Source organism: Mesocricetus auratus, unplaced genomic scaffold (genome assembly GCF_017639785.1).
Source record: "Mesocricetus auratus isolate SY011 unplaced genomic scaffold, BCM_Maur_2.0 Super-Scaffold_100025, whole genome shotgun sequence".
Taxonomy (NCBI): domain Eukaryota; kingdom Metazoa; phylum Chordata; class Mammalia; order Rodentia; family Cricetidae; genus Mesocricetus; species Mesocricetus auratus.
The window spans coordinates 5,213,511-5,237,016 of NW_024429206.1; the positions used below are offsets into that span (position 1 = coordinate 5,213,511).

At 50.9% G+C, this 23,506-nt stretch overlaps 1 protein-coding gene across 1 annotated transcript; it reads right to left on the reverse strand.

Annotated features, from left to right (window-relative positions):
• Positions 1-1,142: 1,142 nt before the first annotated feature.
• Selplg (selectin P ligand) lies at positions 1,143-12,596 on the reverse strand. Its single transcript, XM_040731336.1, has 2 exons — positions 12,482-12,596; positions 1,143-3,007 (listed from the first exon to the last, which is right to left on the reverse strand). Exon 2 carries the CDS (start codon positions 3,000-3,002, stop codon positions 1,773-1,775), a length of 1,230 nt encoding a protein of 409 aa, XP_040587270.1. The 5' UTR covers positions 3,003-3,007; positions 12,482-12,596; the 3' UTR covers positions 1,143-1,772.
• Positions 12,597-23,506: the final 10,910 nt, after the last annotated feature.

Here is a 23,506-nt window from a genome sequence, read left to right on the forward strand (position 1 = left end):
AGAGAGCCGAAGCTGGCTTGCTGCCTCTTTGTAAAGGTGTGTGTGTGTGTGTGCTCGTGTATATGTGTATGTACATGTATGCATGTGCACATGGAGGCTGGAGGACAATATCAGCTCTTGTTCTTTGGGAACTATATGTTTTCCTTTTGAGCTGGTCTCTTACTGGCCTGGAATTTTTGAGGTCGGACAGATTAGCTGGCCAGAGAACGACGTGTCTCTGCTGCTCCAAGGCTAGGGTTGAGAGTGTGAACCACTGTGCCTATTTTGTTGTTTTGTTTTGCTCTGTGGGTTCTGGCAATCAAATTCAGGTCCTCATGAGTCAACCTCCCATAACAGAGCACGGCGACACACACACACACAGCGACACCGTCGTTTGCCACACACGGTCTACGGCTTAGAGAACCAATGGGGGAGTTGCAGTAAAGAGGCTGTAGTACACACAGCCTAAATACTCACCATCTTAGCCTTAAAAGGAAATTGGTCAATCCCGGACCCTCAGCAACAGCCCAGGGAGGTACCTGGGAGGTGAGTGACACCTCGAAAGTGTCACGGATGGCAGCGAGCTCTGCCAGTCTGTGGGGATCTGCTAGAAGTGGATATAGGCACCTGTAGAGGGAGAGAGGTTTCTGGGCAGGGCCGTGTGGGCACCAAGAGGCATATTTGTCTGAGAACTGAGGGACCCACCTCCCTTGGCCCAGTTTGGTAAGGGTGTATTCAGCGAAGCACTCTGCTTTGTTTATTTGTTTGGTTTTGTTTGTTTATTGTGTGTGGAGGTCTGAGGACAATTGTGGGGAGTCAGTTTTCTCCTTCCACTATGTAGGTCTGCCAGTCAAGCCTAGGACATCAGGCTTGGCTGCAAGCACCCTTCACCTGCTGAGCCATCCAGCTAGAACCAGTTCTAGTTTTCTTTGATCCCAGGCTGATCTCAAACTCGCTACATGTCCAGGGATGATCTTAAGCTCCTACTCCTTCAGGTCTCTAGTGTGTGCAGTGGTCTCCAGCCCTCCATTTCCTCCTTGCCGTTGCCCAAGGACATACTAAGTGTCTCTATTGTCTCCGAGCAACATGCACGTTGGCCTGAGAGCCCTTTGGCTAAACTGCCTGGAGGTGGCATCCTGGGCATGTGAAGGACTCAGCCACCATTTGCTGCCGCACATTTATTGAGTGCCTGCGCTGTGACAGGCCAGTGTGAGTTTCACTCTGTCAAGAGACGGAAGAAGCTCATGGTCCACACAGACCCAAGTGAGGGACTACCTTTCCAGTTCTTGCCCTGCTATCCCCAGACAGGTGCCTGGGAAAGCCAAGCTGCCCCTCACTGCGGGTAGAGGAACAGACATGGCCTTGGAAAATGCTGCTGGCTGGCAGCCTCTCCCAGAGAGCCTTTCTTATCAGGCAACCATAGCAACCAAGAGGAAGGCTTTGGGACTGGGGTAGGGAATTTGTTCTTTCTTGGGGACATGAGGCCAGGACTCTAGTGACCGGCATGGAGTCTCATAGCACTGGAGGCATTGGGGGAGGGTGGTCCCAGAAGAAAACAGCAATCAGGTGGATATAGGCGTCCAAGAGCAGCAACTTCTACTGCGGTCCTTGGTCTGGAGGCCACCAGGTTCCATGAATGAAGCAGGAGCTGCAGGATCTTAGAGGCTCTGGACCCTAAAGACTCCTGCGGATAAAGTTCACCCAGGAATCCCAGATCTGTGGCGTTGGTGACCAGCAGGTGGGCATGGAGGGTAAAGTCAGCAAGGGTCTTGTTCAGGTGGCTGGGGGGAGGGCTAAGGCAGGAAGCTGCGCAGGGTGAGGTCATCCCCATCTCGGTCCTCACTGAGCTCTGTCTTCAGGTCCCGGACCTTGGGCAGGTCCCCATTGGCTGTGACAGGGGCCCCTTCGCCCCCCTCAGGCAGCAAAGATGAGATGCAGATCATCTCTGTGGGGGAGTAGTTCCTCACTGGGTACATGTGCTTCTTACGGGAGAGGCGGACTGCCAGGACCACCGTGCACACCAGGAAGATGGTGGCCAGAGAGGCTAAGATGAGGATGACTAGGAGGCATTGCTTGACGGGGATGAGGTCAGAGGTCCATGGGGTTGTTGTGGCCAGAGAGCTCCAAGGGGTCACAAACAGCCCGTTCTTCAAAGCATTGTCATTTAAGTGGTCAGTTGCCACATCATTATTCTTGTGAGTCACAGATGGCCCAAAGAAGATGGCAGAGTCAATAGGCTCTGTGGACATGGTCTCCGTGGCCGTGGGCTCTTTGGAAGGTGTTTCTGTGGCTGTGGACTCTGTAGACAGACTTTTTACAACCAGACCACCGGGAAGCTGGGTGGTCTCTGCCTCCGTGTGTGCTGGTTGTGAGGTCTCAGCCTCCGTGGGTACTGGCTGTGAGGTCTCTGCCTCTGTGGGTACTGGCTGTGAGGTCTCTGCCTCCGTGGGTACTGGCTGTGAGGTCTCTGCCTCTGTGGGTACTGGCTGTGAGGTCTCTGCCTCTGTGGATGCTGGCTGTGAGGTCTCAGCCTCCGTGGGTACTGGCTGTGAGGTCTCTGCCTCTGTGGGTACTGGCTGTGAGGTCTCTGCCTCCGTGGGTGCTGGCTGTGAAGTCCCTGCTTCCGTGGATGCTGGTTGGATGGTTGGCCTCCACTGTGTGGCAGATTCTGTGCTCTGCCCTCCTGCATCTGGGCCAGCAGGGCCGGTGATGGTGATCTTGGTAGTGACTGACTCAGAGGTTCCAGGCCTCACAGACACTCTCTGATCTAGCATGGTTGTCATGGTCAGAGGTTCAGGGTGTGAAGCCACAGTGTCGGTGACATTTATCAGCATTTCTGGGGGGTCTGTGCCTTCTGGGGAGTAGTCTGACTCCTCATACTCATCATCCAAAGCAGCCTGTCTCCGGTCCCGGAAATGCACGGGCTCTGAGGCTTCCTTGCCTCCATACTCCCAGGGGTCCCACAACCGAAGGCTGTTGCCAGGGCCCAAGAGGCTCAGCAGCAGAAGCAAGCGTGGAAGCATGGTACCTGGGGAGACAGAGGGGGGGGATGGCGTCAGTCTGTGCCGGCTGAGGATCTCACTGGCAGCCCTCGTCTGGTCTGGGGCAGGCACTGTGCATTAGACATCTCTTGAGATGGGACTCTTGGCTGCTAAAGCTTTGTGCTAATCCACATAAATAATGCCATCAGAGACGGCTCATCAACCCCACTAGCAGTTTTGGTTAAATTTTGTTTCCTCCCTGTCTGCCCCCGCCAGTTTTTTACCCCACCTCTGGAGACAGGGTTTCTCTGTGGCTTTGGAGGCTGCCCTAGAACTTGCTCTGTAAACCAGGCTGGCCTAAACTCACAGAGATCCACCTGCCTCTGCCTCCTGAGCGCTGGGATTAAAAATGTGTGCCACCACCGCCTGGTTTATTCTTACTAAGTACATGCGGCTGACCTGGTACTCAATTTGTAGTGCAGACTGGCCTTGAACTAAGCAATCCTCCTGCCTCAGCGTCTCACATTACAGCATGCAGGGGTGTGCCATTGAGTCCAGCAAAGGAAGTCTTACTTGCTACATTCGCTTTTCTTTTCTTTTCTTTTTTTGTTTTTTTTTTTGGAGGGGGGGTTTTGTTTTGTTTTTGTTTTTTGTTTTTTTGTTTTGTTTTGTTTTGAGATAGGGTTTCTCTGTATTGTTTTGGAGGCTGTCCTGGAACTTGCTCTGTAGACCAGGCTGGCCTCCAACTCACAGAGATCCGCCTGCCTCTGCCTCCTGAGTGCTGGGATTAAAGGCGTGCGCCACCAACGCCCGACATTCACTTTTCTTTTTAAAGAAGATTTACTTTTCTTTTATGTGTATGAGTGCTTTGCCTGCCTGCATGTATGTGTGTGCACCATGTGCATGCAGTGGCCTTGGCAAATAGGAGAGGACATCAGATCCCCTGGAACTGGACTTACAAACAGCTGTGAGCCACCGTGTGGGTGCTGGGAACTGAACCCGGGTCCTCTGCAAGAGCAGCCAGGGATCTCAACAGCTGAGCCATCTCTCTAGGGCCCCCACTCACATTTTTGTGTTAGCTCTTCTTAATGTCCGGGTCATGATTATTTGTGTTTTATTTATTTTGCATATGTGTGCATGTGTGTGTGTGCATGTGTGTGTGCATGTGTGTGTGCATGTGTGTGTGTGCATGTGTGTGTGTGCACACACAAGCCATGTGTGCAGGTCAGAAGACAACCTGCAGGAGTCGGTTCCCCCCTCGTCAGCCCAGGGATTTAAACTGGTTGTCTGTCTTGGCAGCAGTCGTCTTTCCCAGCTGAGCCTCCTATCAGCCCTTAAGTTTCTATTTTAGAAATTAACAGCGTCAAAAGAGCACGTTATAAACACATTATAAACAGGTGTCACACTCACAATACAGTGGCTGAGTAGAAGAGCCCTCCCGGGTCTGAGGACAGAGCCAGCTCCTTGGTCTCTAATGCATCTCCTTAGCCCCACCCCCTTCATCTCTGTCTCCTCCCTGCCCCGCCCTCAGGTCTCCCCCCCCCCTCTTTAAAGGATATATTTGAACAGAATAAGGACAACACCAATAGACAAGCCAAAAGAGACCAGGAAAGACTTCAGCCCTAGCAAGAACTTCAGCCACCTAAGGAATGCTGAAATGGAGAGAAGTAGTCCTCCCTGGGGAAGAGCACGCCAACTGGTCATCCACCACCCAGTAGTCATCTCTGAAAACATACACACAAGTACCCTTACCCAGAAACAACAATTAATGAAAAAAGAGGCCATGAATTTGAAATAGTTCAAGGAGGGATATATGGGGGTGTTTAGATCGAGGAAAGAGAAGGGGGAAATGATGTAATTATAGTCTCAAAAACAAAAAAACCTTCTGGGTGGTGGTGGCATACACCTTTAATTCCAGCACCCAGGAGGCAGAAGCAGGCGGACCTCTGTGAGTTTGAGGCCAGCCTGGTCTACAGAGCAAGTTCCAGGACAGTCAGGTCTACACAGAGAAACCCTGTCTTGGAAAACCAATAAAATAAAACAATGAAATAAAAATTAAAACCTTTCAAAAAAAGTGTTTTTCTTAGTATTTTATACTATCCACATGACATGTCTATGTGGGGGTATGTGCACCCGAGTGCAGGCACCTGCAGGGGCTGTAGGCATCAGGTCCCCTGGAGCTACAGTTACAGACAGTTGTGAGCTGCCAGACATGGGTGCTGGGAACCGAACTCAGATCCTCTAGAAAAGCAACAAGTGACCTAACCACTGAGCCATCTCTCCCCTTGGTTGGTCTCTCTCTGTCTCTGTCCTGTTCCCTTTGTGTCCTTGCTTGGACAATGGGGATGACAAGACTCGCCTCAAAGGCACTGTGAAGATGTCGGGTCATAGCAAGCTCTCAGCCAAGGTTGGCTGCTCTGGTTGCTCCAGTCAACCTATCCTGAAAATCCCTCAGAGCCCAGAGCCATCAACTGCACATTCAGGATCCAGGAGGCACCTCACCTCTCAGGGAGCTCAGCCTTCAGACTTGTCTGTATGGGACCACTGTCCTCCCAGCCACGGAGCCAGGAAGAACAGTCCCTTACTTCATCTTCCAGGCGTTGTCCAGGGTTTATAAAGGGCAGACTCCAGCCCTTGAGTGGCAGGAGCTGGGTACTTGGTGTCCTGCACACAGTGTCCTTCAGCGGTACACTATCCCTCCAACAGTGTCTTTGAATGGACAGCTTCCACATCCTTCATTTGCTATATTTTTTCCTGGCCCTTCATTTTGTAATTGGCAGGAGGGAGGGACAGGACGACTCTAACCTGTAGGGCCCTCATTACTGGGTTCAACGTGGCCTCTTTTCATGGGTTGGTTAGAATTTCACTGAGTTTTTAAATGCAACTCCGAGCACATCTTTGTGGGCTTTTTTTGTTGTTGTTGTTTTGTTTTTTGTCTTTTGGTTTTGTTGCTATTTTGAGACAGGGTTTCTCTACACAGCCCTAGTTGTCCTGGAACTCACTCTGTAGCCCTGGCTGGCTTTGAACTCACAGAGATCTGCCCGCCTCTGCCTCTCAAGTGCTGGGGCCACTACGCCCAGTTTGATCACATCTTCTACTAAAAAAAATGTGAAAGCAAACTTTACGGTACCTGCTACAGAGGCAGGCACAGGCTCAGAGATGCCAAGAAGCTTGCCCAAAGACACCCAGGAAGGGAGTGGCCAAGTCCAGGCCAAGGGAGGCTTTATGGAGAACACAGCCCGGGTGAAGGGGCAGAGGTGCCCTCGGCCGGCCGGCAGAGGGCTTAGTTCAGGCCTGTGGAGCTTGGATCCTGAAAGGGGTTGTTCAGTTGTTCAGTAACCACTGAGGTCCTAGAAAGGGGCAGCAGACAACGGTGTCGGACGGGAAGAGATTCAAACCCTGTCTCTCAGAAGCTGTGTGACTCTGAGCAGCGTTCCTTCTTAGAGGGAAAAGACACAGCCCTGCCTCGGTCCAATTTTCCTGGGGGGGGGAGAGCAAAGCAGGAAGAAGTCACCGGTGCCGAGTGAGGTGCGTGTCATCATCATGACAAGTACACCGCCGCCGCCCAGCCCACACCCACTGCCTCCCCTTGGTTCCTGGAAGGTAGAGGCTTAACCACTTCCTAAAACAGGGGGTGGGGTGGGGGGGGGTGGGAGCAGTAGACACTACAGAGGCTAGTCCTTCAGTTCCTGGGGACAAAGCAGCTTGTGGGGGTCAGGGAGTCTGAAAGTCAGGGGTCCCATCTGCAGGTGAGGGGCAACCAGAAAGGAGCCAGGCTGCTTCCTACCCACAATCCCCTGCACATACAGGCGGCTTGGAGTGAAGACAGGGCTGGCCAGAGCCCCACATTCACCCCACAGCAGCTGTGTGACTCTGAGCGCCCTCCCTGACCCTCAGCTGCCTCGTGTAAAATGAGTGACATTGCTTCAAAGATGTCCCATGGAAGGTTCCAGATGTTGGCTTCTGAAAGGAAGAAATCGGGGACACCTTCTGTGGGGACACAGGGAGGCTCGGGCTCAAGAGGGCCACGGAGATGAGAATGCTGCCACTGTGGGCAGCCAGGGAACAGGGAACCCTTCCCTGCTGTGGGAGGGTGTGGGACAGCTGTGAGCAGAGCGGAGGGAGGGTCCTGACTGACATCAGAAGGGTCGCTGGGCCCAGCCTGGGCAACACAGGAAGACTGTCTCATATAAATAAGTAAATACATTAGTTAATATAATGTCTTCTTTTAAAAAAAATGTGATCAGGCATGCTGATGCATAGCTGTCAGCCCAGCACTTGGGAGCTAGAGGCAGAAGAACATACGTTGAGGTGTAAAAGTAAATGTGTAAACCAAGAACCGGGGCTGCGCCTCCCTGGCTGGGGGTGTGCCTCAGTGGAAGAACTTTTGCTTGGCACAGAAGAAGATGCGCCCAAATCTCCTTGCCTGGGCCTGTCCAGAGTGACCAGCTCGAACCACATGTCATATTTCACAGAAATCCCCCAGCCTCTCTACTACCCAGGGCCACTGGCTACTCCATGCCATCCCCTGCCATCTGTGGACATCAACAGGACGGGCCCTGGAACATCTGTCCTCTGCAGGGATGGAATCTCACAGCTCCAGTGGAAGCCATGCCCAAAACAGGTGGACCAGCACCAGATGCATCACTGGCGATGTTTCCTGAGGCCCAGGTGAAAGCGACGCCCATCCCCTCCCAGTGAGGCACCAACTCTCAAGACCCCCATGACACAGATAAGGAGGGCAAGCCTTGGAGGGGTGGTTCACCCTCCTCCCCTCAGGTGACAGGAAAAGAAGAGCAGGGCTGGGCTGAGCTCCGAGAGGGTGGAGCCACGTCCAATTTGTCTCGATGCTTGCCGGCCCGTTTCCTGTCCTTCACCCCCAAACCAGTAACTACCTCCCTAGCCCCTGGAGTTTATGAAGGGCAGGCCGCCAGGGGCCTCATTCCTCCAAGACTTTTGAGTGCCAGAACAGCATCTTGAGTGCCAGAACAGACTCCAAGAGAGGCAAAGCATACGCCAACAACCAGGAGAGACTGAGGCACAGGCACCTCAGGTCCCATGAGGGGGTCTATGTCCTGGAGTCAGATGACAGCCCATCATAGTTCTGTCCCAGACAAAGCTGTGTGACCTCCGGCAACTCATTTTACCTCTCTGTGCCATGGGTATCCCATCTGCAATATAGGTGTGCCTCGGTTTGCTGTGGGGTTTAGTCCCTGTGGTGGCATGAACGTGTGAGAAATACGTTAACACACTTCACCTGACAACACGATGTAGAATAGCCAGGCTCATCTAAAACGTGTTGGAAATGCTTACCTCAGCCTGCAGTTGGGAAACATTGTCTAACTAACTCCAGGCCGCATTGTCTAAGAATCCATAGCCCAGGGTAGATCAGATTCAAAACTCAAACCGTGGGTTCTCCAGGATGGCTGCTACTTTCACACCACCATGAGGACAAAGAGTCGCAGGACAGCACTGAGGACAGTGTGTGCAGAGGCAAGAGATGCCATTCCTCGGCCCAATGGTGGTGCACGACTTTAATCCCAGCACTTGGGAAGCAGGGGCAGGCGTCTGTGAGTTCAAGGCCAGCATGGTCTACAAAGCTACTTCCAGGATATTCAGGGCTGCTACACAGAGAAACAAACAAAAAAAAAAAAAAAAAAGAGAGAGAGAAATCCCATTCCTCATGGGGCTGCTGAGGGTGGGTGAGGCATGGTCTCCACAGGATGTTTAGCAACCAGTAAATGCTCATTAAAACCCAGTTGTTAATTATCATTATCTTCTTGAAACAGAGTCTCCCCATGTGGCCCTGGCTAGTCTGGAAACTCACTATGTAGACTAGGCTGGTCTTGAACTCGCAGAGATCCAACTGCCTCTGCCTCCCGGGGAGTGCTGGGACTAAAACCGTGTCTAGCTCATTGTCATAATTTTGAAGTTTGCATTTAGGGCAAAGGGCTGCCTGTTAACCACTGCCGTGTCCTGGGAAATCCCCAACCTCGGAGCAGGCTGGAACTGAGATGCCCAGCAGTTGGTCTCTATGGCGGGACCCGGATGCTGCTGCTCTCAGTCTCAACCTCCTCAGGCTTGTGAGTCACACAGACTGACTGTGGCGTGGGTAAGGCACATCGCCCTAAGACCAGCCTGTGAGTCCTTGACTCGTGCCCCATTAAAGCATGGAACCATCCTTCTGAGGCCCCCAGGCACCTGGAGTCACACAGGCCAGGCCAGAAGCAGGAGCTTGAAGCCAGGCAGCTCCCCCCAGCCCCCGGCCCGCAGAGCCCATTTTAGCCCCCAACCATCTGTTCTTGGAACCATTCAGATCATCTCGGGTTTGGTCCAGCGTCTTCCATTTTTAAACCTTCCTGAAGTTTGTCTCCTAAAACTCCATTCAAGTTAACCTATGAACTCCTGAAGCTCAATACTACGGGCACCCGGAGACAGTGCCACATGCCCAGTACCCACAAACTCACCTCCTGTGACTCTATCCCTTAGACCAGGGGCAACGGGACAACTTGCCCTGGGTCACCCCACAGGCTCATGGAGGGCAGGGACCCTGTGGCTCTCAACACCAGCAGGCCCAGCATTCCCTGTCAGGGCCACTCCCAACCCCAGAACTGCACAGACGCCCCGTCTCCAGCCTCCCGTATTTGACAACTAGCACATGCCACCTTTTTTGTCAGTCTGTCAAAGACCCCCCTTTTTTCTCTTAATTCCCGTTCCCACCTATAGACATTTTGTCTGTTCTGAGGTAGTCTCGTGTAGCCTAGGCTGGTTTACAACTGGCTCTAGCCAGAAGTGACCTTGAATTACTGAGGCTGCTCCTGAGTGCTGAGATTAGAGCTGTGTGCCTTGACACTCGGTGCCTATCATTCATTTGTTCATTCATTCATTCATTCCCTCATTTTGAGACAAGAGTCTCGATGTTGTGGAATATTAATTTAAGATGTGTTACATTCGTTTACCCTGTGGAATATTTGTTTAGTGATACAAAGACATGTCGCATTTGCTTGATTAAATAAAATTAACCTGGGGTCAGGAGGCTGAGTCAGCAACTAGCTGACAGGAAGCGGTAGGGAGGAACCATGTGTGGAGAGGGTTCATAAGTGGGGGTTGAGTCCCAGTTTTTGGGGGGCCATAAGCTAGGAGAGGAAGTTAGCTACTTGTTATTCAGCCTCCCTGAATGAGAATTTCACCTCAGCCTTGAATCCTATAAAGAGATAGAGATCTAGATAAAGTTCCCTTTAGTGGGGTGCCTGAGGGACAGGATTCTCGCCTGACTAGGGCCAACGCTGGTGAACAGGTAGCTGCAGGATTGTAGGACAGCTTAAGGGACTGCTACTGAGTTTAATGGAAAACAACATCTCCCTACGTGGCCTCAAACTCATAGAGGTGTACCTGCCTTTGCTTCCAGAAAATGCTGAGATTAAATGCGTGCGCCTCCACTCCGGGTCCCCTGACTCTTCACTAGTAAACATCCTGTGCGTCTAATTAATATCCTGTGGCCCCACTACAAGGCCACAAGCATGGTGTTAGATAACATGGGGGCTCCTCAACCCCAGGAACCAAGAGTGGCTTGTTGGAACCCCAGGGCGCTGGCTAGCTGCAGATCAGTTGTGAGGGTTAGCACAAACTAACTCAGGGAGGGCCTCACCTGGCTTTCTGAAAAGGCATATATAGCACATAGCCCAGCCAGATGGTCTCCCTCAAATGCATCACCCTCCGCTCCCCACTTCCTGCACTATGTAGCAAAGGAGACGGACAGAACTGGTCACCATGGCCCAGGGACCTGCAGCCAGAGGCCTGTGTGACATCCTAACTCAGTGCCTCTAGCCCATGACATCACATGTAGCTGCCTCTCTCCCCAGAGCCTGTTTTCCCACCTATAAACAGCAGCACCGTCCATCAGGAACACCCAGGTGACCCCTAAGCACCAAAACCCCTCTGGTGGCCCAGCAGGGACCCAACCCAGGTTTTTCTGGGAGCGCTTAGCAGGGTGCCCCTTTCATTCCCCAGTTTCAGCTCTCTGGCTGCTGGCCAATCTTGTGAGGAAGGAACATCCTCACAGGGTGTGGCATCACCAGAGGCACCCAGAAGAGCCACCTCCCTAACCCTTGGCCATCAAGAGGCCAGGCCCTTGTAGATGGAAGTTAGTTACGGGAAAAGGAGGTAAGATGAGGCCAGCAGAAAGCAGAGTGGTCAGGCAACAGGAATCAATTTCTGCAGGGGGAAGGGCTGGAGGATGCTCGGTGCCAAGTTTGCCAAAGGTCCTGGGCTCAAACCCCAATCATCCAGCAAAGACAACACGGGCTTGTAGGTGTGGCGGATGGGATCTGCTTGGGTCTTCGGCCCCTGCCAGTTTCCAGTGGGCAGTGTATTTGCCTAGCCTGCCTGAAGCCCTGACTGATTCCAGCATCAATGAACCAGGCGTGGCCCAGGTACATGCCTCTAACCGCAGCGCTTGGAACCCAGAGGCACAGAATTTAAGGTACTCCGAGGCTACGTAGTAAGTTTGAGGTCAGCCTTGGCTACATGAGACTGTCTCAAAACACTGGGCCTGGTGGGATTGCTCAGCAGTTAAGAGCATTGGTTGCTCTTCCAGAGGAACCCAGTTTGACCTCCAGCACCCACATGGAGGCTCACAACCAGCTTTAACTCCAGTTCCAAGGGATCTGACAACGTCTTCTGGCCTATGAGGACACTGTACACAGAACACACATACACAGACATTTTTTTTTAAAAAAGGAAGACTAATTTAAAAACAGTTTCCCATGAACAAGTTCTGTTTTCAAAATCGAATTTAAAAAATCTGGGTGGGCTAGAGAACCCCAAGGGCGCAAGTGCCTGGCAGGGATGTCCGCTGGCCTGAGTTTAGTTCCCTGAACCCACAGAACTGACTCTGACCCCACACATGAGGCATGACACTCATGCGCCCGTCTGTGCACACAAGTTCATATGGGCACACAAACACAACAGTAATAACATACAAATAAAAATAAAAATTGTAAACGATCAAAGAAGGCTGGCCGAGTGGTCCATGCCTGTAACCCCAGCACTAGGCCAAGGCAAGAGGCTAGCCTAGGCTATACGTAGTTCCAGACCAGCCTAATGAACACATTGGAAACCATATATAATTTGAAAGAGAGAGAGAATCCCAAAGAATATTTTCATGCTGTAACAACCTCAAGACAAACACCACACCATTTCAGACTTTAGTCTCAACTCTGGTCTTAAGTTTCTCACTCGTGACAAGAGGGGGCAGGATAGTTTCTAGAGACAGCGCCCAGACTTCTGAGTCTCCATTCAGAGACTGCAAGGCAGCAGCCATGGCCTGGTAGCCATACAACAGTTAGGCGATATCAGGAGAGAACCACAGCTAAGGCTGGAGAAGACCCAGTCTCCATGGAGACCTCAGTCCAGGCCCTCAGTGCCACTCGGAAGGGCCCAGGTCCTGCTGTGTGTGCAAAGGCAGGCCTCTTGTCCCTGGAGCCCCCAGCCACTCCCAAGTTTTGCAAACCAGAACTTACCCTGCTCAGCAGAGCATGGGGCAGCTGCCTCAGGGCCCAGAAGTGACTCTGCCTCAGTGACAAGGCCCCAGCCCACACTGCCAGACACTTGTGGTCCCAATGCGCCTACCCCCAACGGCAGGGTGTGGAAGAAGGAAGTGAGAATGTGGTTACTCAGACGGGTCACGTGACACCCACACCCCCTTGTTTGTGACAGTTTTGGTGACAAGTCTGATTAAAATCGGGTAGGCAGTGTGACAGTGATACGCTTGCCACTCTTGGAAATCAAGGAAGGTAGGGGACCTCACAGGTGTCCAGGACCTGTGGGTGAGACCTGGGACACCAGTCACAGCATTTCTCCACAGGCAATGGAGAGTAGCGACCAGAAAGAACCCTGTCACGGGAGGCTAAGGCCAGATGAAAGGGAGGGCAGGTTTCAGTTCCATCTGAGATGGAAAATGGCAGGCAGAGGGGCAGGGACCACAAAACACCCAACTTTTTGGGGCTTGTATATAGACTAGCTTTTGTGTTCCGTGTGTGTGCACGCACACATGTGTGTACACCCCCCCCCAGTCTCTATAGCTCAGCATCCTCCCTTCTCCGGGCAATAGGATGCTTTTCTTCTCGAGCGCGGTTCTACATAACCAGGTGCAGTGGCTCTCACTTACAATGCCCGCACTGGGGAGGCCAAGGCAGAGAATGTTACTCTGGGCTAAAGAGTACCACTCTGTGTTGGCCACTCCACAGATGACTCAGCAGGTCCCTTTAGCAGAATTCCCTGGGCAGTGACGTTTCCAACCCCCCAGTGAATTTCTCCTCCCTAATTTGTACCTTGGCCAACCCTACGTCTCAGGTTGTCCACCAGCCATGGTCTCATGCTGTCCCTCATGTAGCATGGTGGTGGGACCAGCCAGGAAACATGTCAAGAGACCATCACCACATACTCCCAAGTAAATGTGTCACTCCAGGGTGGGCAGTAGAGTCAGGCAGGAGGGGTGACAACCAGGGCTGCACAGACTAGGCAGGCTGACAGCACAACACAGGGGGAGGGGGGATTAGCCTCCAGGGTCTGCCTGTCCTCTTGCAAGGACAGGCTCAAGACCCATCTAGAGAGAAGGCATACCCTGCCTCGCATGCTCGCAGATTGTTTAAAAGCAAAAGTCAGCAGGTCCAGGTGGTACACGCCTCTAACTGCGGCACTCAAAAGTCAACAAGGAGAAGGGTTTGGGGTCAGCCCGAGCTACAAAATGAGACCCAGCTCGATAAAATAAAATATGAGCCACGTATGGTAGTTCATGCTTGTCATCTCTGCACTTGAGAGGCTGAGGCCAGCCTGGGTTATGAGATAATGAATATCAGGTCAACCAGAATCTCACAGTTTATGTCAAAAAACAAAACAGGGCCATGTATAAAGGTGCCTGCCATCAAACCCTGAGAGCCTGAGTTCAAGTCCTGGAATCTACCAAGTAGAACTGACCCCTAAAAGTTGTTCTTTGTCTGTCTGTGTCTGTATCTCTCCCTCTCCCTCTCACTCTCTCTCTCTCTCTCTCTCTGTCCCTCTCTGTCCCTCCCTCTCCCTCTCTCTCTCTCTCTCTCTCTCTCTCTCTCTGTCCCTCTCTCTCCCTCCCTCTCTCTCTCTTTCTCTCTCTCTCTCTGTCCCTCTCTGTCCCTCCCTCTCTCTCTCTCTCTCCCTCCCTCTCCCTCTCTGTCCCTCTCTCTCCCTCCCTCTCTCTCTCTTTCTCTCTCTCTCTCTGTCCCTCTCTGTCCCTCCCTCTCTCTCTCTCTCCCTCCCTCTCCCTCTCTCTCTCTCTCTCTCTCTCTCTCTCTGTCCCTCCCTCTCTCTCTCTCTCTGTCCCTCTCTCTCCTTCCCTCTCTCTCCCTCCCTCTCTCTCTCTCTCTCTCTCTTTCTCTCACACACACACACCATGGCATGAATTTGTACGCACATATGCACACACAAAATAAATGAAGTAAGATAATGTCTAAAATAAAGCAAGCAAACACACAAGACAACAACAACAAAAAGACAGACAGACCCAAGGCTTCGTGGTCAGTCGTGACAGTATCTTTTAACCGCTTTAGGAAGCCAGCACTGAGGCCCATAGCTGACCTCACCTGAGCAGACAGATAAGCTGCAGCGACAGGACGCAAATCGGGGCTGTGATGTGAGCTACAAGCAAAGGAACTGAGACAGTCCTTTGTCCCGGCGAGTGCCCTGCCACCCAGCCCCGCCCCAGCCAGCTTATATGGCAAGAGACAGCTGCCTTTCACCCCTATCAAGGTCCATCGAGCAGGGAGACCTGCTTTCTAGAGGCTCGGACATCGCCAAACGGATCCTGGTTCATGCTTTCTGTGTGGGGACCGTGAAGCCACATCCTCCTGCACCTGACACCTGCAAGGGGAGTGGTCACGGGGAGCGGCTTTGTGCCTCTAGGAATGGCGCCCTGAAGACTCTCCAGCACCCTCAGGGACCAAAGCGATGGTACTCAACGTGAGAGAACATCTGGGGAAACGCACAAGTTCCACACCAGGGAGATCAGACCTCGGTGGAGCACAAAGCAGGCACTAGAAGTTATTATCCCCACTTATTAAAGCAGATTCAAAAGGAGGCAGAATGGAGGGCCCTGAGCAGACAGACAGACAGACAGACAGGTCCTGCTTGATTTGCAAACAGACACAAAGCTTTAGCCATTTCTGGAACTACCTAAAGACAGACAGAACTTGCACTCAACCAATCAGAAGTAGCCGATACAGTTATAATCAACCAACCAGAAGTAACCAATACAGTTATGATCTATCGCTAGGAAACTTCCAAACCAATCAGATCTCTGTTTTCCTTTTGAATCTCCCCAGTACCCTCAGCTGGATTCCTGAACCTCAGTGGCTTGAAGCGTCTTTTTTGTTTTGTTTTGTTTTTTGGGTTTTTTTTTGTTTTTGTTTTACGAGGCTGTCAGTCCAGCCTGGCCTCGAACTCAGAGATCTGCCTGCCTCAGCCTCCCGAGTACTGGGATTAAAGGCGTGTGCCACCACCGCCCAGCGGCTTGAAGCTTCTTGATTAGGTTTTATTACATTTTATGGCACATCCCTGAGTGTATATACAGGTCAAAGGGCAACATTTTTGTTATTGTTGTTTTTTGAGACAGGGTTTCTCTGTGTAGCCCTGGGTGTCCTGGAACTCTGTAGACCAGGCTGGCCTCAAACTCACAGAGATCTACCTGCCTCTGCTTCCCAAGTTCTGGAATTAAAGGCATGCGCCACCATCATCCAGTCAAAGGCCAACTTTTTTGTTTTGTTTTGTTTTGTTTTGTTTTTGTTTTTTCAAACAGGGTTTCTCTGTGACTTTGGAGGCTGTCCAAGAACTTGCTCTGTAGACCAGGCTGGCTTCAAACTCACAGAGATCCACCTGCCTCTGCCTCCCAAGTGCTGGGATTAAAGGTGTGCACCACCACCGCCCAGCCTAAAGGGGGAAACTTTTAAGAGACAGTTTGCTCCTACTATGTGGGTCCTGGGAATTGAACTCAGGTCATGAAGCTTAGTGGCATGCACCTTTAGTCATCTTGACAAGCCCTGAGCTTCATAATTTGGGCATCATTGTTTAAGTAAACGTTCCAAAGCTTCTTTCTTATGTTTCAGCTTACCTTTTAGCACACTTGTGGGCATTCAGGGGGCACAGGCACCTGTTATCAAGCATTTGTGCTGGGCAGGTACTCTACTCCCAGGCCTTATTGAGGCACAGGCTTGCTAAATTCCCAAGGCTGGCTTTGAACTCACTCTGTGGCCCAGACAATCCCTGAACTCATGATTCTACTTCCCACACAGTTGGGACGGCAGGCCCGTGCCACTAGTCTGCTTTTTAGAAACTGAGTCTGGCAAGATTCAAAATCCTTGGTAGACCACAGCAACGATCATTTGCATAAGGTATTTGAAGAGCTGGGTGTGGTGGCACACACTTGTAATTCTAGCATTCTCAGGCTGAGGCAGGAGGATTGCAGTAAGTTCAAGTTCAGCTTGAACTACGAATGAAGATCCAGGCCAGCCAGGGATAGGGATCAAGGCTCTATCTAAAAAACAAACAAACACAACCAAGCCTGGTGAAGCATGTCTTTAATCCCAGCCCTCAAAAGGGAGGAGGCAGGTGGATGCCTGTGAGTTTGAGGACAGCCTTGTCTACAGAGTGAGCCCCAGTTTCAAAACACAAGAGAGGGACGGAGGAGAAAGATCGACTTGTGGAGAAACTGAAGTGAGATGCAGGCATTGACGACATGCTCGGGTGTGTGCCTATAAAGCACGTCCTACCCCTCAAGGGAAAAGCAGGACACAGACACGAGTGAACAGCAACGCTCCATCGTGTGGGTGCTGAGGGCTGGACCCCATCTGAGAAGCAGTTTGGGCACCATCTCCTGTGCCATAGAGGGTTTTAAATGCCCATAGTGATGTCATGCTCATTTGTTTTCCTTTATTCTTTAGGTACTACTAAATTAACCCAGGGCCCTCGAATGTGCTAGCACTCTGCCCCAGAGCTATATCCTCAGCCCCGTGTTTACTTTATAACTAGGAAATAGAGGTCTTGAAGGGGACAAGGACTTTACAGACTCCCTATACTGACATAATTATTGCCTTTTTTTTTTTCTGGGATCCATGGGGTCAGTTTCCTACATGTCTGATCGCTTCTTAGAGCTACCAATCATGGCTCTTTTCCAAACACAGTTCCTTCCCATGGCCGCAAGTGGCACCAATCCGACTGGTTTCCAGACCTCTATCGAGATTCTCTGGGAAGGTTCTGGCAGCCTCTTCAGGTATTCCAAAATGAACTCATTTTGGACAACACATTACCCACAAGAGAGCTGTCTCTGGAGAGGACCAGATAATAAATCTTTACTGTTTTGTGGATCTGTGAAGTTGAAAGAGCAGCTATGGTATGTAAACAAATGAGTGGACTGTGTTTCAGTAAAACTTTATTTACAAGAACAGGTGGGGGGCCAGACTTGTCTCTGGCCGGTAGCTTATGCTCCTTCTGCCTGGGGTACTTTTTTATTTTGTAAATCAACAACTGCCTCTCACTCACCAGACTCTAGTTCATGGGCCTCCTCAAGCCTTCCCCCCGCTCACTGCACCCCTCCCCCATCATTTCAGAGCACCCAGCCCTGGCCCTGCTTGATGTGTTCCTGTCTCCCTAGAAACTTCAGGAGGAAAACCATGTCTGTTTTGCTCAGTGTGGTATCTCCTTGTCCTAGCATAGTACCTAGCACAAAGAAATAGTTGCTGCTCAGGTTCCCAGGCCCTGCCCTGGGCTCTTTAACCATTACAATTGCCCTACGAGGTAGGTACTATTGCTGTCCCATTTCATAGATGGGAAAATACCAGGCCCCGAGGAGTGATGTATCCTGCCCAGTGTGATCTGCTGGTAGGTGGCAAAGCCAGAGTGGACACAAAAGGTGCCTGTTAGAGAGCCTGTACATCACATCCTAGCCTGCTGTGACCAGTCTGGGAGGATGCAATGTTCCTATGCAGCTCACAAGTTGTGAGATCCCGGAGTATGGGGCAGGAATTACAATCAACAATGCTGAGTGTTGGGTGCTGGAGCCCAGTGGTCAGCTAGCCTGAGGACTGAAGTCTGGCTCTGGGCCAGATGGGGACAATGTGCTCTTGGGCGTTAATTACTAGTCATTGCTGACACAGCCCCATCTCAAAAGTGAAACTGTGGCTTCTGCTTGGTGTACAAGTAAGGATGTGATGGAAAAACCACCCCCTGCCTCCTGAACAGTCGTCCCTGCCCCAACCCAGGCTTCCTTGTTTTAGCTGATTTGCAGAGGGGAGGGCTTCCCAGGCTCCTGGTCACACAGTTCCAGGGACAGATGTCACCATGGCCACATAGCTGTATCTGCCTGGTACCTTTTATTACACTTTGAGCCAGTTTCTGAGTGAGGGTTGGGAGGGGAAACTGAAACCCAGTGACTTCATTAACAGGGTGGAAGCACTGGGTGACCAGAGCTGGCCTGAACTTAAGCTGGCCAGCACAATGATGGGCAGGTACACACCCAGTTATTAAGGGAGTCTTCACAATATATAGATGGGCAATGACGGAGTCTGTCCATCCCAGGACAATCTGAAGTTTAAAAAAATTCTGTTGATTTTTAAGATTTTATAACTGGCCAGGCGGTGGTGGCACACGCCTTTGATCCCAGCACTTGGGAAGCAGGGGCAGGTGGATCTCTGTCAGTAAGAGTCCCAGGACAGCCAGAGTTGTTACACAGAGAAACCCTGTCTCAAAAAACAAAAGCAAGCAAACAAAATGTATGAATGTGTCATCTGCACGTTTGTCTGCGTGTCACAGGTGTTCCTGGCACCTTCCTCAACTGCCTCACCCTCTTACTTAGTTATTTGGGGACAGAGTCTCACAGAACCTGGACCTGAGCAGCAAGCCCCAGGGACCCTCCTCTCCCCACCCCAGCCCCCAGGCATAGACTGTTAGGTCCAACCTTTCTGTGGCGGCTGGGGATCCAAGCCAGGTCCTCAAGCTTGGCCATCAAGTATTTTAGAAACTGGCTCACCTCTCTATCCCCATGGCTGGTAAAAAACTTTCAAATCCACTAATTCAAAGAAACAGGCTGATTCCACTTAGCCTGGGAGATAGCTCCAGGCCCAAAAGCACCCATACCATTCCCAGAATGCCACCTTTCAGAAAGAAAAAGCGACTGTTTAGGAGGCAGACAGGATTCTTGGCAGGACGTCTCCCCCATGTTCTTTGTGTTTAGGATCACACAAGACAAGCATCTTGGAGGGATAAATAATATTTCTTGCAGCAGGCCGATAGACAGGCTTTGGTTCCCAGGCTAGACCACGTTGAGCACCAGCACCCACTGGCTTTGCTGAATACAGTCATAAGAACCGGAGTTCAGTCCCCAGCTCCCATACGGCAGCTCACAACTGTCTGTAACTTGTTTCAGGGGATCTAGGGAACTCTTCTGCCCTCTGTGGACACTAGGCAAGCCCATGCATGCAAGCAATGCAGCCGTGCACACAAACAATAACTAAAAAATAAAAAAAATCTTAAAAAACCTGGTCTGTCAGATACAATTTTCTCCATCTGTGCCTTCCCAAGGTTCTCTATCTACTGGAGGCAAAGGTGTCGAAGGTAAGAAAAGGGATGCTTTGCTCTGAAAGAGCCTGGTTGGGGGAGAGATTCACCCCCACTCCCAGCACCTTCTACTCCAGGGGGCTTGTAGATTGGCTTCTGAGTCATCTGAAGGGGAAATGGCTACTGCTCCCCTTCCCCCCAGATTCGATTCCCCTCCTCAAACGGGAACAGGGTATGGGTGTCCACTTTCTTTTACTCTTGGGGGGGCATGTTTCAAGACAGGGTTTTTCTGCATAGCCCTGGCTGTTCTAGACTTCGTTCTGTAGACTAGGCTGGCGTTGAACTCACTGACGCACCACCAGGGCCGGGCTGTGTGTTTACTTTCAAGGTCAGATTCTGGATGTCTGCATGGGCAGCACCTGAAGCTGAGTCCACATTGGAGACAGAAGGGTAGGGCACTCACTCCCTCAGAGACGGCAGTCCCTTCTCCAGCTCACTGGCTGCCTCAGGCAGCAGAAAGTAGCCAACAGTGTCTCTCCCCACATCTGAAGCTGTGGCGTGTAGGGCAAAGGCAAAAGCATGCGCTACAATCCCATCAATGAGGAGGCTTAAGACATCATGAATTGGGCTGGAGAGGTGGCTCAGAGGTTAAGAGCACTGACTGCTCTTCCAGAGGTCCTGAGTTCAATTCCCAGCAACCACATGGTGGCTCACAGCCATCCACAATTCAATCTGGTGCTCTCTTCCAGCATGTATGCAAAACACTGTATATGTAATAAATAAATCTTAAAAAAAACTATAAAAAAAAAGACATCATGAATTACAAAGGTTGCCCCGCCCCCCAAAAGCCTGAGCAATCCATGCCTCCGGTTATGTTCCTGAGGCACCCTGGCAGGGCACACTACAGACCGCAAATCTCGAAGGGGTCCCCTTCCAGGCCAGCTGACAGAGATAGCCTTTCTTTGAAGATCCACCAGGGTCTGGGCTGCACATCCAATCATCATGGGTGTGGGAGGTCCAGCTGACTGACTCTGGAAAGTTCTCTCTGGGATTGCATCTTGAAAGCTTGCTTGCCTGTCCTGTGAAGTTTCAGAGGGAAACTTGGGAGTCTCTTAAACACTCTTATCGGGGCCACTCAATATATTGAGCTTTAAGACCCGCATGTTTCTGGTGAACTTGGGCAGAAGAGCCAACCGTGATTAACGAGAGACCAGCGCCACTGAAGTGAAACATTAGCTTTTCGGGAACAATCGATGCTGGTAATCTGGGGCTGAGAAATCAGCACTGATTAGAAAGGGACCAACACTGCTGAGAACTGTAGATTTGGATTATTCCCTCGAGTCAGCACATGGGAGCTATAGTCTGCGGGCTGGAGGCAGCGAAGCGTGCATCTCATACTGGCCAAGCTTGGTAACATGTAAGGGCTTCCAGGTAGTATTGGTCTTTGAAGCACGAAGGGGTCAAGGAGAGCAGCTGAAGGCACCACGTGGCAGGGTCAGGCTCCCTGCATAGAGTTTAGAGAGGCTATTGGAGGTGCAGCCCAGTAAAGACGTCGGTAAAGACCCTGACATCTTGGAGATGCCAGTACCATGGAACCACCACTACGGATAGTTGCAGTAGAACTATTTTAAGGTGTATTACATTTGTTTATGCTATAGGACATTTGTTTTAATGATGTAAAGATGCGTTGCGTTCTTTTATGTTGCATTTGTTGAACTCTGGGAAGCTGTGTTACTTTGCCTGTCTAAAACACCTGATGGTCTAATAAAGAGCTGAACGGCCAATAGCGAGACAGGGGAAAGGAAGGAAGGGCTGGCAGGAGGAGAGAATAAATAGAAGGAGAGCTCTGGGAAGAGAGAGGAAGGAGCGAGAACAAGGAGAGGAGGCTATTAGAGGCCTGCCACAGAATAAGAGTGAAAGTAAGCTACACAGAAGTAAGAAACAGAAAAGGCCCAGAGGCAGAAGGCAGATGGGGATAATTTATAAGAAACACTAGCTAGAAACAAGCCAAGGCCGGCATTCGTAAGTAATAATATGCCTTCATGTATTTATTTGGGACCTGGGTGGTGGCCCCTCAAAGAGAAAGAAAGAACCAACAACAGACAGCAGCGGATGAGGAGTGAGGCTGGCGTGTCACAGGACAGAGCTGACAAGTGGCCTGCGTCCTCTGGAGACCGGAGGACCACGAGGAGGTCCCAGAGGTCAGGCACTGAGCTCTTTACACATCGGGTTTTGCTTTGACTTCGTCACAACTGTGCTCTGGGGTTCTACCCTCTCCCTCTCAGAAGTAAAAAAAAAAAGTATTTAACTTGTTTTGATTTTACAGGGGCCCCCAGTGTTTTAGAGACTTTGGAATTTTACAGACACTTTGGAAATTTTTGGATATTTTAGAAAGGCTCTGAACTTTTTAAAGAGACTTAAAGACTTTTATTGTTTTGTGTGTATGAGGGTTTTGCCTGTGTGTACCACGTGCATGTCTGGTGTCTACTGAGGTCAGAAGAGGGCACTGGATCCCCTGGGCTGGGGTTAAGAAACGGGTGTGGGGGAACACACGGGTGCTGGGAATCGACTGCAGCTCCTCTGGTAAACTTCTAGCTCAACTTTGGATGTTTTAGGGACTGACCTTAACATTTGAATCTTTAAAGGATGTGGGACTTTTTAAAAAGTTGGAATGTCTTATAGTGCGATATTAATATTAACATGACATTTTGGGCCTGGCGTTGGTTGCACACGCCTTTAATCCCAGCACTCGGGAGGCAGAAGCAGGTGGATCTCTGTGAGTTGGAGACCAGCCTGGTCTACAAGAACTAGTTTCAGGACAGCTTCCAAAGCCACAGAGAAACACTGTCTCAAACCAAAACAAACATGACATCTTGGGGACAAATGAGAAAGGTGTCTAGTTGAACTGTGATGTGTTTGTGTGTCAGGTTGACAAGGGGCCAATTATGCTAGCTAGTTTTGTCAACTTGACACAAAGTAGAGTTTTTTGGGGAGGGAAACACTCTGCTGAGAGAAAATGGCTGTAAAACGGCTTGTAGGCAAGCATGGGGGCTTGGTTGATGATTGGTGTAGAAGGGCCCAGTCCACTGTGAGTGGGTGCCATGCCTGGGCAGGTGGTCCTAGGGTGTCTAAGAAAACAAACAGAGCAGGGCAGTAAGCAGCACACCTCCATGGCCTCTACATCAGCTCCTGCCTCTGGGTTTCTGATGGCATACACCTGAGGGATTTTGTTTTCCAAAACAGGGTTTCTCTGTGTCGTCCTGGAACTCTCTCTGTAGACCAGGCTGGCCTCAAACTCAAGAGATTCACCTGCTTCTGCCTCCTGACTGCTCGGATTAAAGGTGTGTGCCACTACTGCCAGTCAGGGTTTTTCTTGATTGCATCATCTGAGGTGGGAATCTGGGCTACACTTTCTTGTGGCTGTCTATACAAAGGACACAGAAGGAAGCCTTAACTTTTTGCCTGCTTGCCCTTATTCTCACTGGTACATTCACCTATCTTGCAACGGAGACTTTCTTCACTAGCATCATAAGCCTTGGAGACTCAAGATCAGCTAAGACATCCAGCCTCATGGACTGAACAACTATTGGATCCTCAGACTTTGCCTCACAAGGCAGTCATTGCTGGACTGGCTGGAACACAGTCTGTGTGTGAGCCACTGTTCTTCCAGAGAACACGAATTATAGGTTTCTGCCTGATGTTCCTACCCTGCCTGACTCCTGGACGATGGACTTCAAGCTGTAAGATGAAATAAACCCTTTCCTCTCCAAGCTGCTTTTTTTTTTTTTTTTTGGTTTTTCGAGACAGGGTTTCTCTGTGGCTTTGGAGGCTGTCCTGGAACTCGCTTGGTAGTCCAGGCTGGCCTCGAACTCACAGAGATCCGCCTGCCTCTGCCTCCTGAGTGCTGGGATTAAAGGCGTGCACCACCAACGCCCAGCTTCCAAGCTGCTTTTGGCTATGGAGTTTTA

Excerpts from the sequence above, each read along its gene's own strand:
- Selplg (XM_040731336.1), bottom strand. The coding sequence starts at position 3,002 with ATGCTTCCACGCTTGCTTCTGCTGCTGAGCCTCTTGGGCCCTGGCAAC.